General features: G+C 44.2%; 1 protein-coding gene across 1 annotated transcript in view; it reads right to left on the bottom strand.

Moving 5' to 3' along the window:
• LOC124259337 (transient receptor potential cation channel subfamily M member 3-like) overlaps positions 1-17,679 on the bottom strand; it is a 57,254-nt gene extending 39,575 nt beyond the window's left edge. Inside the window, 5 exon segments of the mRNA XM_046693463.1 lie at positions 6,880-7,037; positions 7,782-7,894; positions 10,754-10,860; positions 11,179-11,468; positions 17,602-17,679. Coding sequence (XP_046549419.1) covers positions 6,880-7,037; positions 7,782-7,894; positions 10,754-10,860; positions 11,179-11,313 — 513 coding nt within the window. The 5' untranslated portion in view covers positions 11,314-11,468; positions 17,602-17,679.
• Between the last annotated feature and the right edge of the window lie 224 nt (positions 17,680-17,903).

The following is a 17,903-nucleotide window of genomic DNA, read 5'->3' as shown; positions in this document are numbered from 1 at the left end:
GGATATGATACCAGCGGATATATCAATAATACGCAATTGAAAGCAGCGTCAACTAACCAGATAACCAAGACTCACTCGGTCAGGGTGGCAGGACACTGTCCACTGGAGAGAACAGAACTGCCAAACGCGCACGATCACGTGAATGTGTATCGAGCTGCTAGTGCCTGATAAAAGTGCTAGGCCTGCTCCAAATAGTGGCAGAGCATATCTCGTCAATGGGTAGTGCCGATCCAAAAGCCTTTGACGTGGCCACTGCCCTGACCAAGATAGGGTCTGTTTGCTAGCCGGCATCCCAGCCTTCCAGCCACCGTAACAGCAGAACAAATGGGTACCCGTACGGATCCTTTGTGTTCATGTGATATAGACCTTGAGAGTCTTACGGACAGCCAACGGGTGAGTGCTCGTTGCAGAGGTCCCCGAGCCAGAAACCTGAGAATTACCGGAAACCAGCTCTGTGACGGCCTTAGCGGTACCAGTAGCACAAGTAGGCGAGCTGGCTGGGTGGACAGCTGGGAGAGGACCTGGGGAATGAGTGGTAGTGGCGGGAACGCCCAGAGCACCTTGCCCGTCCAATCCAGCAGGAAGGCGTCGGAAGCCAACGCCCTCTGCTCCGGTATTCGAGAGCAGAACACGGGTATCTGATTCGTCCCGCCAGACGCAAACAGATCCACCTGGAACGATCCGTACAACTGGGAGATAACTCAAAATATCTGCCGGTTGAGCATCCACTCGTGCGGGGCCAGGATCCAGCGAGAGAGAGCGTCTGCTCGCACGTTCTCCAGCCCAGGGAGAGAAAGAGGAAGCACCTGACAGTCGCACTGGTCGCACCCGAGGAGAAATTCCCACGTCTCCCGAAGGAGCGCTAGGGACACCGTGCCGCCTTGCTTCAGGATGTATGTCATGGCCATACGGTTGTCCAACTGAAGACGAACCACCTGGCCCTGAACATGCTCCCCGAAGCGCTTGAAAACCAACCGCACAGCTCTCAGTTCCAAGACGTTGATATGAAGGCGGGCTACGGCTTCGGACCAGAGTCCGGACACCGACAGACTGCCCAGAACACCCCCCCAGCCCGTGAGGGACGCATCGGTTTGAACTGTAAGAGCTGGCGTCGGGATTTCCAAAGGGATCCCCTTGGAGAAATTCCCGACATTGGTCCACCAATGAAGGTGAGGAGACCACCCAGGGACTGTGAGACACTGCTCCAGATCCTCCGAGTGAGCCCACAGGACTCGCCAAAGCTTGCTGTATAGTGCGCATCCTCAACCGCGCCCGCCACACTACAGAGATAGTCGCCGCCATATGACCCAGTAGACGGAGCCAAGTCCGCGCTGGTGCCTGGGGCTGAGAGGAATGAAGACACCATCTCCCGTACTCTGGTGACCCGGTCGGGCGACAAAGAGACAAGACCCTTGTGAGTTGTGAACCGCGCCCTGAGAAAAACCAAGTCCTGGGTGGTTCCAGGTCGGATGTCTTGAGGTTTATGATCCATCCCAGTCGAACTAGAATGTCTATCACCGTGTGGGTAGAATCTAGGCACGCTGGCTGAGTGAGAGCGCTGAGCAACCAGTCGTATAGGTAAGGGTAACAACGCCTTCCTTGTGACCTTGCGAGGGTAGCTGGCACTAACATGAGCTTGGTGAACACCCTGGGGGCAGTTGATATGCCGAAGGGGAGCACCGTCTAGCATGCAAGGTTGAGAATGGGACGGAACCCGCCGTCCTTCTCCGGAACGAGGAAGTACGTGTAGAAAAAAAATCCCGCCTGTTCCTCGCCCGGTGGTATGCGCTCTATTGCGGACTTGTCCAGCAAAGCCTGAACTTCGTCTCGCAGGATACCCGCCTTGACCGGACATGACGGCACCAGAGTGCGACGTATGCCGGTGAACTCTGGCGGGCCTCGCTTCCACAGTGGTAGATGGCCGACACTGACGGTGGATAGCACCCAAGTGTTGCTGGTAGCCTTCTCCCACGCCGGCAGGAATAGAGAGAGGCGGCCCCCCACTGGGACGTGTGGTAAGAGGGCGTGGGTGGCCCCTTGCAGACGAACTGACTGGGACGGACCCACGGTGACAGCCTGCAGGTTTAACAGGAGGTCGGGACAGACACCCTGCGACCGCAAAAAGGCTGCTGGGAGCCAGACAAAGAGGCCTGCTCCTTGCCCTTACCTTTGGCGGGACGGCTCCTCCTCCAACCTCTGCCCAGTGGCCGAAGCCAGCCGGCAGACTCAGGCGTAGGCTGCGCCCCGGAGGAAGAACCCGCTACAGAACCCGAGAAGCCTACAGTTGCTCAAACAAGGCCTTAGAGTCCTTGAAGGAGGTAGCTGCTGCAGCAGCCTCCCGAATGACCTGCTGTGCCCCCATAAACAATGTCGCTCCCAGCCGGAGCGGAAGGGCCAGCAAGGTCTGCTATGTCGCTGCCGAGTAATGGAACGTAGACAGCCACAGCTTGCGCATCCCCATGACTGCGCACAGCACCGTAGACGCGGCAGACCGCAAAGAGTCTCTAGCCAGGTGGGCCTGCACTCCGGACAATTAGCGAAGATGAACAACATGCAGGGAAACGTCCCCAGTGCCCCCTTCCGCCTCCAGAGCCGACCTTTGAATAGAGGAAAGGTAGGCCTCATGGACCACTACCCACACCTGCTGCATGGCATTCCGGTAGACTTCCTCATAAGTCCGGTATGCCTGTTGCAGGGGGGCGCCCGCGAGGGCAAACGGTGGAACTAAACGCCCTTGCTTGGCAGCCGGGGCTGCACCTGAGGAAGCCGAGCCTCCCCTGAGGGCGACCGAAGTGAACACGCACTCGTCAACCACCGGCACAAAGAACAGAGAATATTCCCACAGCTGGTACCTCTTAACGAGTTTGGGTAAATCGAACCGAAGGCGTGTCCCAACCAGGAGGGATCCATCACGTCCGGCACCAGGGATGGCAAGCTACGGAGCAGTGTCTGCGAGGGTTGCCTAGGGGCAAACGCCTCGCCCGGCAGGCGGAACACAGCTGAGTCCGAGTGACATGTGGGTACCGCGGCTTGGGGCATATACTCGGCAATACGTTGCCTAACCTCCCGGAGAGCCGACGAGAAACGGAATGTGCCCTCCGGCTCCTCGACCTCCCTAACGTCCATAGACTCGGCTAGGGCTTCAACGAGTCCATTTTCTTGGACTCGAGTACTCGAGGGGTGAGACTCGACTCGGACCCGAGTACTCGAAATTCATACCTTTCAAACAAACGACATGACATGTGTTGCGACCACACAAGTGCACGCTTCTTTCCGACTTCATATCGTCGTGTGACTAACATTTCCTATTGGTCAGAATCAGTATTTGGATGTTTACTTGCCAAATGTTGTTTTTTCATCGTACTGGTTGTACTGCCTGCATAACGCAGTGATATACCGCATAGGCGGCATTTGGTTATTTTCTCTTTTCACTATCCAGATCAAGATCGCCCATACATTTGATTTTTATCGTTCTCCATGTCTGTTAAGATAGTTACCTAATTATTTTAGGAAGTGAAATCTCAAACGCTGTATAATAATTACTCTCATCTGCAGACTTTAACAACTAATACCATACAGCCACACCTTATGAGGAGTGAACTACTTAATCTAGGCGTTAATAAAATCATTATCAGATGGGTTAAAGAATTCAGGGTACAGAGAACTCAGTATGGCAGGGTCAATGGCTATCAATCTTCTTTCCTCTCAACCTCTACTGGAGCTCCACAGGACCGTGTTCTTTCATCCGTACTCTTCGTTTTGTATACCAATGACTGTTACTTGTCATTAAATGACTTGTTTACTGTGAAATTCTCAGATGACGCCACTGTTACTGGCCAAATTTCTGATTCTGAACCTTATTATCGTCAAGGCATTGACAAAACCGTAATGACAGTTTTCATCAAACCTTTATTCAAAGTGTTGACCTACAATTTTCTATGTTGGTATGGGGGTCCGTCTGATCGCAACAAAAACAAACTTTTCAAAATTGTTAATACTGCCAACAGAATTTCGAGTATATTCCCTTTATCTATGAGCCAGATTGTCAAAAAGGCAACTAAAATTAGATTTGATAGTTAACATATTTTACCTCACCATTTTGAAGTACTTCTTTCTGGACGCTGCTGTCGATTACCTTCCCTCAAAACAAACAGACCTCACAGTCTTTCATACCACCAAGTATTCGTGAATGCAACAAATATTTTGAATTATCACCATGTGATAACAACTAGAATTATGCAGCCTCTTTACCTATGTGGTTAATTGAATTATATCATGTCAGTTTTATTGTGTAAATAGCTTTCGTTTTATGCATGTAATTATGTATTGTGTATATTGTTGTGAATTGTGTACATATTCATTTTGAGACAGTTTGGATGTATGAGAATTTCCTCCGGGATAATAAAGTTATATCTTATCTTAATATTAGACGTTAACGGCCGCTCATGCTCAGCACATGGCAGACAGTCTGTCAATGTAACCCAATAATTTGAGTTATCTCCCCTTTTCGAGTCCTCGAGTCCTAGAAAATGGACTCGAGTCCAGCTAAACCCGACTCATCCTCGAGTACTCGAGTACCCGTGGAAGCCCTAGACTCGGCACCCGAGCCCGAGTCAGAATTCGGGTCTCCTCATGAAGAGGATCCGAACCCCGACCCGGTGGGAGGCCGAGCCCCAGACACCGAGGGAAGGGAATAGCCGATGGAGCTCCCCGGCCCGGCAACCGACACACTACTCAAACCCCAGTCCCAAGACACGGGAGGAAGACCGGGCAGAACCAACTCCTCCGCTCTCATGGGGCGGGGTGGCGCAGGGACAGGAACCCCAGGAATCCTCAACGGACCCTGCGCCAGCACCGAGAGGGGGACTGGGAGAGAACCCTCCCCCTCCAGGGTAGCCGAGGTGTCTGGACCCGAAGCCAAAGGCAAAGGATCGACAGTCGCCTCCAGGCTAAGGGATCGAGCCGGGCTCGGCGATCCCACCCCCTAACTCTCGGTCCCCTGTTCAGAGTGGGCAAGGAACTCCTGGTGGAGACCTCCAACGGACTGATGAACAAGGGACTTCACGGAGTCCATGTGCTGCTGAAACAATTGAGTGATTATTGACATATCAAAACCACTACATTGGGAATGCGACTTATGCGAAGACCTAGGTTTAGCTGGTTTGGCTGTTTTGGCTTTGGACGGGGGGACCACCTGGGTAAGTTCCCCTCCCGCCTCTCGCAATTCCTTATAGAAAAGGAAATCCGCCGCCCTTCTCTTCTGGGCCCAGGGGGAAAAGGCCATACAGATTTTGCAGACATCAGGGTTATGTCCCGCCTTCTCTAAGCAGCACAAGCATTTATCATGCTTGTCGGCTCTAGGGATAGTCTGCCCGCAGACAGAACACCCAGTAAACGCCTGAAAGCAAACACGCAAGCATGTAGCTAACACCGGAACCAGCAGCATAAATATACTTACAAAACATTGAAAATTACGTGAATGCGACCACGGGACATGAAATACTTGGTTAATAACGCAATATGACAACCACTTGGCACGCTAAACTTCCCGCCATGGAATAGCAACACGTGCGTAAACCACGGGAAAGCTAGCGTAAAAGTTTAATACAAAGTCAAATAAATGAGAAATAACAGACTGCAAAGTCAATTAAACTGTTCTTTTTCATTTCCAAGAACGAAATAAAGACCATACATACAGTTGTGTTGAAGTCTCAGACATTCTTCTACAAGAAGTAAATCAGCTTGTTACTCAGGTTGTAAATACGTGTGAACGCTTGAGTGACAGCAGAAGGAATGATGATATGGGCCTAGGTGCTTACCTGGTTGGCTGTGCATGCATAGCAGGGAGGTAACTCCACGTGGTGGGGGTCGTATAATAGATAAAAAAAGATTTTTATTTATTGTACAGTATTTTATTAAAACATTGATACAACTGTCACATGACATTTTCAGCCACAGAAAATGCATATATGTACTTCAAGGACAATCTCTATGAAAAAGAATTGATAGTCGTATATAAACTGAAACGTGGTGAGGTCATTTATACTCCAAGGTAAATGCAACTTTTTGTGTGCTTAATAGGCACTTTAAACGATATGTTGGAACATGCAGTGAAGCAACTTATTCAATATCCGTTGAGTTTGAGTGAAATGAAACATTGTTAAAAACAGCGAAAAAAAAATGATGCTGAAACACACCAGCACCATGTTTGATTCAAACGCCCAAACACAACAGCCTAGTGCATGTGGAAGACAGACTTCCCATGCAGCTTGTGGCAACTGGGCACAGGCAGTTGTGAATCAGTTCTGAAGGGCTTGGATCATAACATATCGGTCATCTGCCCTTGATGCTTTTCTGGAAAGTCTGTCTTCCGCAGTGAAGTACATCGATGGCCTAAACCAACTGAGACCATTTGTTATTCAGCAAGTAGATATTACATCCATGCACAGAGCTTTGGAAAAGTAGTTCCTGCTTGGATTCATCTGCATATTTATCATATCATTAAAACAAGTTTATCAGATAGGTTTATTGCATTGACAACACTATACACAACATCACTGGTAAAGACATAGGCGGATTCAGAGGGGGGATGCAGGGGTGCACACCCTACTTTTGTCCTGATGTTTATTAAATGACCATCGAAACTCTCGTGAAAATGGGTGAAATTGAAGTGTGCATCCCCCACTTCTCAAGAGTGTGCCCACCCCCTCTCCCTTTCTAGCTGTATCTGCCCCTTTAAAGATATTTCAATCAATCAGAAAGGTATTCAGCCAAATCTTGCAACTTATTTACGCCACCTAATACATTAACAATGAATTAATTGTGAGAACAAAATGTTAAAAAGGTTTTATTCAAGATGCATATATTATCACAATTTACCTTAGCTGGCTTCATGCCCCCAATCTGCTCTATGTCGAATGAAATCTTGCCAAAAGCATTTGTTGTAAATGTCTGAATGGCTTGGTCCGCAGACCATGACACTTTTGGCATCTCTTCCGGCGGCTTGGCTCGTTCATTCTTCACCATATCCACATACTCTGAAAACATAGGAAAAACATTTAATGCCTCCAAACATCAACTATGTCTTTGTGACTTTACTTTTACGTAAACAATGAGCCCAGGAATACTCTAATAAAGAGACTTGATTAACACTAAGAATGAGCCAAGCATAACACTAAGAATTATCAAAGCTTCCATAACACAAAGAATGAGTAAGGCATAACACTAAAAATGATCGAGGCTTCCATAACACTAAAAATGAGGCTTTTACATAACACAAAGAATGATCGAGGCTTCTATAACACTAAGAATGAGGCTAGCAAAACACTAAGAATGATCAAGGCTTCCATAACACTAAGAATGAGGCTAGCATAACACTAAGAATGATTGAGGCTTCCATAACACTAAGAATGAGGCTAACATAACACTAAGAATGATCGAGGCTTCCATAACACTAAGAATGAGGCTAACGTAACACTAAGAATGATCGAGGCTTCCATAACACTAAGAATGATCGAGGCTTCCATAACACTAAGAATGATCGAGGCTTCCATAACACTAAGAATTATCGAGGCTTTCATAACACTAAGAATGAGCCCAACACAATATAACATAGTAGTGACATCATTACCTGATGAAGAAGTAAGAATATACTTCGAAACGTCGTGACCCTTCACAATAAAGAAGTTGACATCCATAAAATTCTTGAAGTTATGTGTTTTCACATCTAAATGCCCTTCAAAGACTAAATAGAAATGTACATCACAACAGTGACAACTTACCTGCAGGTACAAGAAAGGAATGGGCAAACTCCAGGTCATTGGTCACCATGTTCTTGGGTCTGGTTGTTTTCCTCAAGCCAGCATGGTTGTACAAGATTTCCCCACAGTGACATCTGCACAGTGCAGACAATATCTTTACCGACATACTCATTGAAAGGTTTACTGCGCAGAATGTCAACTCCAAATAGAGGCAATTATGAAGATCTGGGAAAACTGAGCAATTATCATGGTCAGAACAAAAAGTAAAGTAAATTATAGTCTAACTTTCAGCTTTCATTAATAAAAAAAATAGCATTAGAATTTAGCACCAAAGTCCTAAGGTCTGTAAATATGGTAAACCTCCCATCTAAAACAAAGGGAGGAAAGGGAAACATGGCTTTAACATCATGTTCCAGATTATTGCGTATCTATAGCAACATGTATGAAAGTGTGTTTGTGTGGCTGCTTGTTAAGATTAATGCTGGGTTTACAGTGATACCACTGAGATAACATGCTTCATAATGACACATGGCTACCCCATTCAGAGTACACTGACACTTAGCCAGCCAGCCAGCCAGCCCTTGTTTGATCCCCTTAATGCTGAGAGTGAGTGAGTATGGTTTTACGCCGCTTTTAGCAATATTCCAGTAACATCACGGCAGGGGACACCATAAATGGGCTTCACACATTGTACCCATGTGGGGAATGGATCCCGGGTCTACGAGTTATCTCGTAGCTATATCAGTGGTATTTTAAAACAAGTTTCACATGCTGGCAAAATAGGCACAAGAAGCATTTGTCTCCGTGCAGTTACAAAGAATGCCAGGAGACGTTTGTTTCTTGTGCCTATTTTGCCAACATGTGAAACCTTCACGAGACCTTCTGTTGTTTAGTACTTCCGGTGACAAACATACCGGCTTTTTCAAATGGTCTTATGGTTGTCAATTGACAGTATTGAACCGATAATCCTTGCAGGAATGATAAATTTCTCATCTAACCATCCCCAAATTAGACAACTATTACAACTGTCAACAGCTGTGACAGCCAAGCATGGTTGTACACTTGGTCCGGTTTAGTAAGTCATATTTGGCAGTCACGCAATTTGGAACCAGAACTGGTTCTTGAATACACACTTGTCACCCGGAAATCTGGTACCGGAAGTAAGTTGGGCCCCGTCTCGCATATCGCAAGTTGTTCCGCGCAAGGGGAACCAGGAATTAACCAGCTTAGTACAGGAAGTAGCGCCTCGCGAGACTTACAGGCCCTACTGTGAGTAAATTCTGAGTTTTTAGTCAGCATGAGGGCTGTGTAGCATACAATCTGTGCCTGTTAGTCTACAAGCTCAAAGCTGGCTTTCAGTATCACTATTAGGAAAATCATTCTTATCATATGCACTGAGTTCCCAAGCATGGACAGAATGTTCAAAGGGTTGCATTGGTCAAGACTGAACATAGACATTTGCCCGTATACCATATGCAACCTATATACTAGGATATATAGCCAACAGACTGAAACTTTAGCAACTAGTCCAAAGCTAGAGCCAAGTAGTATTCTGTTTGGTCTAGTCAGCTCAGATGATCAAAGTTAATATGTTAACAATAATAATATATACTAGAAAAGATGCTGAGGGCCAAGTTAAAATCTTTTTGGCACAGACCGCGATAAACACATAATAGCTAATGATATTCTCACAATTAATTTATTATTTCCTCAAACAAAGGCATTCTTCTTCTTATGGTGTGAGACCCGTGAAGGTCCGGGTTAGAATATTGATCTTCAGTAACCCATGCTTGTCATAAGAGGTGACTAATGGGATCGGGTGGTCAGACTCTCTGACTTAGTTGACACATGTCACCGGTTCCCAACTGCGCAGATCGATGCTCATGCTGTTGATCATTGGATTGTCTGGTCCAGACTCGATTATTTACAGACCACAGCCATATAGCTGGAATATTCCTGAGTGCGGCATAAAACTAAACTCACTCACTCTTATGGTGTGACAGATCTCAATGATTTAGTAATTATTATCAACAGTATTACAAATTTCATGTTAAGCTGAGATTCATTTCCTAATTTACCAAAATTGAATAAACAATATAAAAAAACATTTGTAAAATGCATCTGTTTACAATTAGCATTTTACAATTTCTTCCAGTATCATCAACTGTTGAACATTAACTGATGCCAACACCAAATTCACTGTTCAGAAGTGTTTGTCCAAGAAACTGTTGTTTTAGCATTAAGTATATATGAAACAAGACATGCTGTATTAAGTGTGTTTTATAAAAATTCAACGACAGATATCTCAAGTCTCATTGGATATGATTACTGTAAATCATGAAAAATTAATGCAAGCATTTTATTAATGCGAAAAATGTGTCTGTACTCTTCTTGCATTATTATAATGATGCATTTCAGTGTGACCATGTCTACTTTTGAGAACTTAATAAAAGACAGAAAACGTAAATCTGTTGACACTACACATTACACCAATACAGGTCACTTCCTCATTACAGGTATCTCAAACCACATGAAATTATCACTGGTTACAATCACTGGTCATTGCTTAAAGTCACTCAAGCACATCAGCCAGACCAGACATTCTCCAGCCACGTGTTTGTTGTACCTTGGTAAGATGACTTGTGTCTTTCAAGTCGGATTACGTTTATAAATGTTGTCATAAGACAAGTAGTAGCAAGCAATCACGTGATCAAACATGGCAGTTTAATCAAAACATCGTCAGCTCATTTCCATTCGTTGCTTAATAAGCTGAATTTAGGTTATTTGGTAAACAAGTGTGAAAAGAAAATGAACAACATCAAAGATTCAGGGTGTCACATTTTATCATCAGATTCCCGAGCTCGCATTAATTTTGTGATGCATTTTAGACTAGACCCCGCACACTCGCATTAAAATGGTGACGTATTAATTTAATGATTTACAGTAAGCTATCTTCACAGCTACAGTCTACCGATTGTGTTGTTTCCACTTACTTCAGATCTTTCACAATTTTCACCTTCTGGTCTGGTTTTGGCACAAACTTCTTGCACTCTTTCATGTGGAAATGTCTCCTGATGAAATCTGTCTGTTCTTCCAACACCTGGAATAAAACTCATTCTGTCATCATGGTTACCACAATAGGACCCCTCTGCAAATATTTAAAGACTACTCAAACTCAAGTCAGGAAAAAAAACTATGTTTCTTAAAATCTCTCTATGCGACTCAGATAATAAAATATTCTTGGGGGAACTTGGTTTGGCACTATAGTTTCAGAATATACCAAAATAAATCATTTGGTCTCCAGTTAAACCAAACACTTGACACTGTGGTTAAAATAGTCTGGATCCTATCCCCAAAATAACTATGTCTGGAGAAAGGAGTGAAAGGAGAAATATTGTTTCTTGAAAACAGTACGTACTTGCTCATAACCATCTTGAAGAGTTGATGTTCGTGTCGGAAGCCTTGGAAGTCCAATCCGTTTACGAATGTCTGAGTATCTAGCGTCTTCAAGAGTCACATATGGTGCCAAAGGTTCTGGTGGTATATCGGACATACGAGACTGGAGCCCCCCTCCATAACCGTGGCCGCTGTGCTGTCATGTCCTCAGAGGGGTAGATTCGACGTCCTGTTGACGCCATCTTGTTTTGGTCAGATATCTGCCCTTAGTCCATCATTCTGTTTTTTTGTTTCAGTGGTATGACGGGTTATCTGTTGCACAGGAAACAAGTATCATGTCATATAGAGATTTTGCTGAATCAAATCATCTTTGAATATCCTATTTTCAATGTAAAAGTATAAATACTTGGGACTCATTCACTACCATTGCTTGTTCAAAGCCCAAGCTAAGTGAGTGAGTGAGTTTAGTTTTATGCTGCTTTGAGCAATATTCCAGCAATATCATGGTTGGGGACACCAGAAATGGGCTCCACACATTGTACCCATGTGGGGAATTGAACCCGGGTCTTTGGCATCGAAGTTAAGTGAAGCCTACAAGGTTGGACACCTTGTCCACATGACCAAAGAAGTTAACCGTATCAGAAGGCTGACAAGGTAAGGATGTCATCTGTGGGATGACTCCAGGATGTCATCTGTTGGATGACTCCATGGCCTGCTACAGAGGCATATCCAACTAACAAACTTTCTCTCTTAATATTCTGTGATAAGTTACAAAAATGGATCAGTACAGGTGATTCTGTCACTTCATAAATGGAGCTAGTTAAATGAATAGGTCTATAGTATCGAGACAATATTATTGAAGATTGTATCAAAAGCTTGTACAAAGGTGGCACATTACATTGAAATGTGACATTACATTTCCACAAAAACAATGAAAGTGAAAGAACTGAAACAAATCAGGATTTCTTTTTCAAATGAACTGTGGATAATGGAATAGATTTTTTTTAAATGAAACAGGCTGCATTCAAGTATTTTTGGACATGTAATCAAGTGTGCATTGATATATGCATTATCCGTTATATTAATTATAAATAAATATGTGCAGCTGTTCGCACGTATTATCATGATTATAACCCATTTGAAACATTAAAGAAGTGTCTCTACAGGCATGAATTTTGCTTGCGTTAACAAAACATTTTGGATGAAAATCATACATAGTTTCACATGTTGCATAATGATTACTCCCTAAGAGTCTGTACACAACGACTGGTCCATGGGCAGCGTGCGTCTGTGTAGGCCAAGGCAAAACCAACATGGAATAAAGTGTTCGTCTCCCACCACAGTTTCATGTTATCTGAGTCTTCCTAGGACATCTCCAGACATGACATATAACTTAACATGGTGTCAGAAGTGAGTACGTCTGACAAACTTTACAAATTATTGTGCATTACTGACTGAATATCTTTTGATTGAAAGAGCCGAGACGCACGTGGTTCAGTGTCACCTAATTTCGATAGTGGAGAGCATGCGGTGTTTTGTGTGACAATATTGAATCTGTGACTAACGGAGTTTCTGTGAATCGGATTATATTGCTAGTCGGAGTAATATATGGACAAGCTTAAACTACTGCTACTACTACTCAATCATGGCTGATGAAAGTGGAAATATTCCTTCACCACAAGTGATACACGCATTCTATGAACATTCCTTTGCCTCCTAAGCTTGATCTGAAGGGCGATTTGACGAGAAATTTCATAAAGTTCAAAACCTAATGTGGGGAAACTATGAGCTTGCTTTCTAACAAAGACAGATTCTGATGAATGCAGATCAGCTACGCTGTTAACTTGTATTGGTTCTGAGACTCTAGACATATTGGATGGGTTGCAGTTCGACAGTGAAAATGATAGGAGGAAAGTCGAGAAAATATTGGACAAACTAGAAGCTTACTGCATTGGATGCAGACCAATGAAACATGGGAACGGTTCAATTTCAACAAACGGAATCAAGAACACTTTGAATCTGTTGATACTTATGTAGCAACACTTAGGACTCTAGCTAAAACATGCAATTATGGAACGCTTGAAGATAGTCTCATCAGGGATCGAATGGTGATGGGCATTTGTGATAACTCCACTCGCGCAAGAGACTGCTGCAGTCTTCGAACCTATCACTGAAAGATTGTATTGACATCTGTAGGTCCCATGAGAGAGCAGCTGCTAGACTAAAATCTCTATCAAACACTGAGGATGTGCAAGCTATCAGTAAAACTAGAGGTTACAAAACCCAAAGGAAAGGAAACTAAACCTGATTGACTACCAGAAGTGATCAGTCTCTACAGTGCAAATTTTGTGTGGACGAGTCATGTGTTCGGCAGGAAGGAATGTCCAGCATGGGGAAGAATTTGCAACAAATGTAAACTCCACCAAATCATTTTGCTTATGTGTGCCAGTCGAGTCAAGCCAATGTTCAACTACTGAGTGATGAGGATACTGAGGATGAATATATTTTATCAGTGGATGTTGAAAATGTGAACAGTGTTCAATTACATGGTGAAAGTCAACAGTATTTACGGAAGATTTTTGCTGTCCTCCTCATCAAGGAAACTGAGGTCAAATTTCAGCTAGATTGTGGATCTACTGTCAATGTGTTGCCAGAGACTATCTACGCTAATGTGTTTCAGGATCCCCACCTGGAAAAGTTGGAAACACAGGTCAATACTACTCTTCGAATGTACAATGGAGTGAAATCTCAAACTGTTGGCAAGTGTGAAGTGACTGTCAAAAATCCCAGGAATCAGGGTGAATACACCATTGAATTCTTGATAACGAGGGACAGAGGCTCACCACCAATACTTGGTGCAATAGCTGTTCAACAAATGCAGCTAATCACTGTGAACTTTGAGAACATTTTCCAGATCTCAGGTAGTGGGGATGTTTCTACAGAGTTAGCAAGATTGGACCTTACGGACATAATCCATCGCTACAAGGATGTATTTGAGGGAGAGGGCACACTTGATGGCTTGTTGCGCTTTGAAGTAGATGAGACTGTGACACCAGTCCAGCTACCATGTCGTAAGGTTCCACTTGCCTTACAACAGAAACTCAAGGCTGAACTTGAAAGACTGGCTGATCTGAAGATCATCACCCCTGTGAATGTTCCTACTGACTGGATCTCTGCCCTTGTTGTGGTCAAGAAACAGGGTACTGACAAGATAAGGATTTGCATAGATCCTAAACCACTGAATCAAGCTCTCAAGAGGAATCATTATCCAATAAAGACAATTGATGACATTCTGCGGAATTATCAAACGCTAAGTGCTTTAATTTTAGCAGATGCTAAAATGGATTTTGGCATATCCAGCTTGAGGAGGAAAGCAGTTTCTTGACAACATTTGAAACACCTTGGGGCCAAGTTATCGCTGGCTCTTAATGCCATTCGGTTGTCACCAGCACCCTGAGGAGTTTCAGCGCCGTTTGAATGAGGCAATATGTGGTTTGGATGGAGTACGTGCTGTACATGATGATGTTCTGATCTATGGTGTTGGAGACACTTATGAAGTGGCTGAAGCTGATCATGATGAGAAGTTGTCCAAGTTCCTTGATCGATGCAGGAACAGAAATATCAAACTGAACAGATCCAAACTGAAACTGAAACTGACCGAGGTGCCTTATCTGGGACATGTCGTAACCTCGGATGGATTAAAGATTGATCACATGAAAGTTGAAGCAATCACAAACATGCCCACACCAACGGATAAGCAGGGTATTCAGCGATTTTAGGGATGGTGAACTTTGTTCAGAAATTTGTACCCAACTTGTCTGAAGTGACTGCACCTCTGAGGGATCTGTTGAAAAGTGATGTGAACTTCAGGTGGGATGAGCAAGTTCATGGCAAGTGTTTGGAAAAATCAAACATATTCTGTCGGAACCACCTGTACTGAAGTACTTTGACAATGACGCCGCAGACAAGCCTTCAGTGTGATGCATCACAAAATGGACTGGGCGTTTGTCTGATCCAAAATGGTCAGCCTGTAGCATATGCATCTCGATCTTTGACCAACACTGAGAAACAATATGCTCAGATAGAGAAAGAAATGTTGGCGATTGTCTTTGGCATGGAACGATTTGAACAGTATGTCTCACGGACGGAAGGTCGCCGGAATCGACCACAAGCCATTGGAGTCAATACCGCGCAAAAGTCTGTTGTGTGCTCGCCGCCTCCAACGCATGATGTTACGACTTCAGAAGTACGATTTTGAGGTCATCTACAAGAGGGGATCTCAAATGTTCTTTGCTGACACTCTGAGTAGAGCATATCTTCCACATGTGAAACATACTGAGACTGATGACGGAGATGTGTTTGCTGTTGATGTGCTGATGTCAGACAGCTTGACGTTGAATCCATCAACATGGTTGAGTATGTGCCAATATCTGAGGAACGCAATTGACCAGTTACAAAAAGCAACTGTGGAAGACAAATCAATGACGATACTGAAGGATCTGATTCAGGACGGCTGGCCAACGTCGTCAGATGATGTGCCATGGTGTGCCAGGGTCTTTTTCCCCTTTCGCGATGAGCTCTCTGTTCAAAACGGCATAGTGTTCAAGGGTGAACGTGTTGTTGTGCCAGTCAGTATCCGCCCTGGCATCATGGAAAGAATTCACTACAGTCACTTGGGGATACAAGGTTGTATCAGAAGAGCCAGAGAGTCTCGTGTATTGGCCCAATATGGCCGCTGACCTCACAGATTTCATCAGCAAGTGTGATACTTGCAACACGCTGCAACAGGATCAAAGACGAGCCATTGGTCAGTCATGAAATACCTAGTCGCCCATGGGAGAAACTAGGGTGTGATCTTTTGAGTTTGATCAAAAAGATTTTTTGATCACTGTTGACTACTACCGGACTATTTTGAGGTTGACAGACTGCATGATAAAAGGGCACCTGAAATCATTTAAAAGTTGAAATCCCATTTGGCGAGGCATGGACTTCCCAATCAGATTGTGTCAGACAATGGACCTCCCTTTAATTCTGAAGCTTTCCATACATTTGCAACAGAGTACGAAGTTTGATCATATCACTTCATCACCCAGGTACCCACAGTCGAATGGGAAAGTGGAGAGTGCTGTGAAGATCGCCAAGAGACTCATGAGTAAGTCTCAGCATGCACAGTCAGACCCCTTTCTGGCCCTATTGGACTTAAGAAATGTGCCGACTGACGGTGTAGGCAGCTTCGCCAGTTCAAAGGTTGTTTGGGCGCAGAACGAGAACGAAGCTACCAACGCCAAGTCGATTGCTGCAGCCGAAAACTATTGAAAACGCCCCTGCCGCACTTTCAAGCAAGAGGTCCAAACAAGCTTACTACTACAATCGCGGTGCAGCTGAACTTTCAGAACTGAGAGATGGAGATGTAGTTCGGTGAAGCCATTCAGTCGTGACAAAAGAAATGGAAGAAAGCTGTTGTAGAACAGCAAGTGGATGTCTGATCGTGATGACATAATGCATTACAGAAGATGGAAGATCTCTTCGAGAAATAGACGCCATCTAAGAAAATCTCAAGAGGCTGCCCCTGAGACTAAAGATGTCGAACTGGATTTGGAAGAGCAGAGAATGGATGAAAGGTCAATGAAAGAGTTTCAGTCAACTGTGAACTCCCCCTGGTAACACCTCCTGTGAAAACCCTGTGAAAACTCCTGTGAAATTTTTTGAAAACTCCTGTAGACTTTGATGTGAACACTCCTGTGAACACTCCTAGGATCATGGACAGTTCTGTTCATGGCACAGCACCTGGTCATGAGATCAGAGCGAGGAGAGGCAGGGTGGTCAGACCACCACCCGATACAGGGACTTTGTGCCTTAAAAAGAAAAAAAGGGAGGAAGATATGACGTGTGGTCCTGCTTATTAGCAAAGACTTTTAATTTCTCAAGAAAGAGATATAGACTTTAATTTGTTCATTTTAACTTGTTTAGCATTTGTTTAAACTGTTTGCTGGGATAGTGTGTTAATTGCTATCTTTACTTTTCTAAAGAAAGGGAGATGTTGCATAATGATTACTCCCTAAGAGTCTGTACACAACGACTGGTCCATGGGCAGCGTGCGTCTGTGTAGGCCAAGGCAAAACCAACATGGAATAAAGTGTTCGTCTCCACCACAGTTTCATCACAATTTCACTTCGAATGCAAGTTGGGACTAAATTTTCTTCAACAGTCAAGTAAAGGTAAAATTAATAACGTGGGGAATTAGAATATACTGAAAGCGTGGGTGGCTGTTCTTAGAACTGTGTTTCTTAACCAGTTCACGGCAGTTGGTAATTTAGCCTAAATTTAACCGGCCCAGTAAACCAGAAGACAGTTTACTTTGGCGTGTAGCTTTCTCTTTAACCAAATTGAAACACACATATATTTACAATAAAAGTCAGGCCACCTATATAGCATATACTGTCACCTTCAAATATGGACTACAGGTATGATGATCTTCCTCACAGGGGGGCTCCGAGGGTCGAAGCGGAAGTTTACAATGCTGCCATGGCAAAGGCATGCGCATTCCCAATGAGCACCGAAAGGAAGAATGTCACGTCCCAAAATTCAATAATTCATAATCATTGAGCGACAACTACATACGCAAAATAAATGTTGTGATAAATATTCATACAAGTGACACATTAGGCGCTTTTCATGAAGTGCAATAAAAACGATATTCGAAAGCGAAAAATCTATATTCGTTCGTACCTCAAAATAGCGCACCTG

Source organism: Haliotis rubra, unplaced genomic scaffold (genome assembly GCF_003918875.1).
Source record: "Haliotis rubra isolate DU_JTF1 unplaced genomic scaffold, ASM391887v1 Scf118, whole genome shotgun sequence".
Lineage (NCBI taxonomy): Eukaryota > Metazoa > Mollusca > Gastropoda > Lepetellida > Haliotidae > Haliotis > Haliotis rubra.
This window is presented reverse-complemented; position numbering and strand designations above follow the sequence as displayed.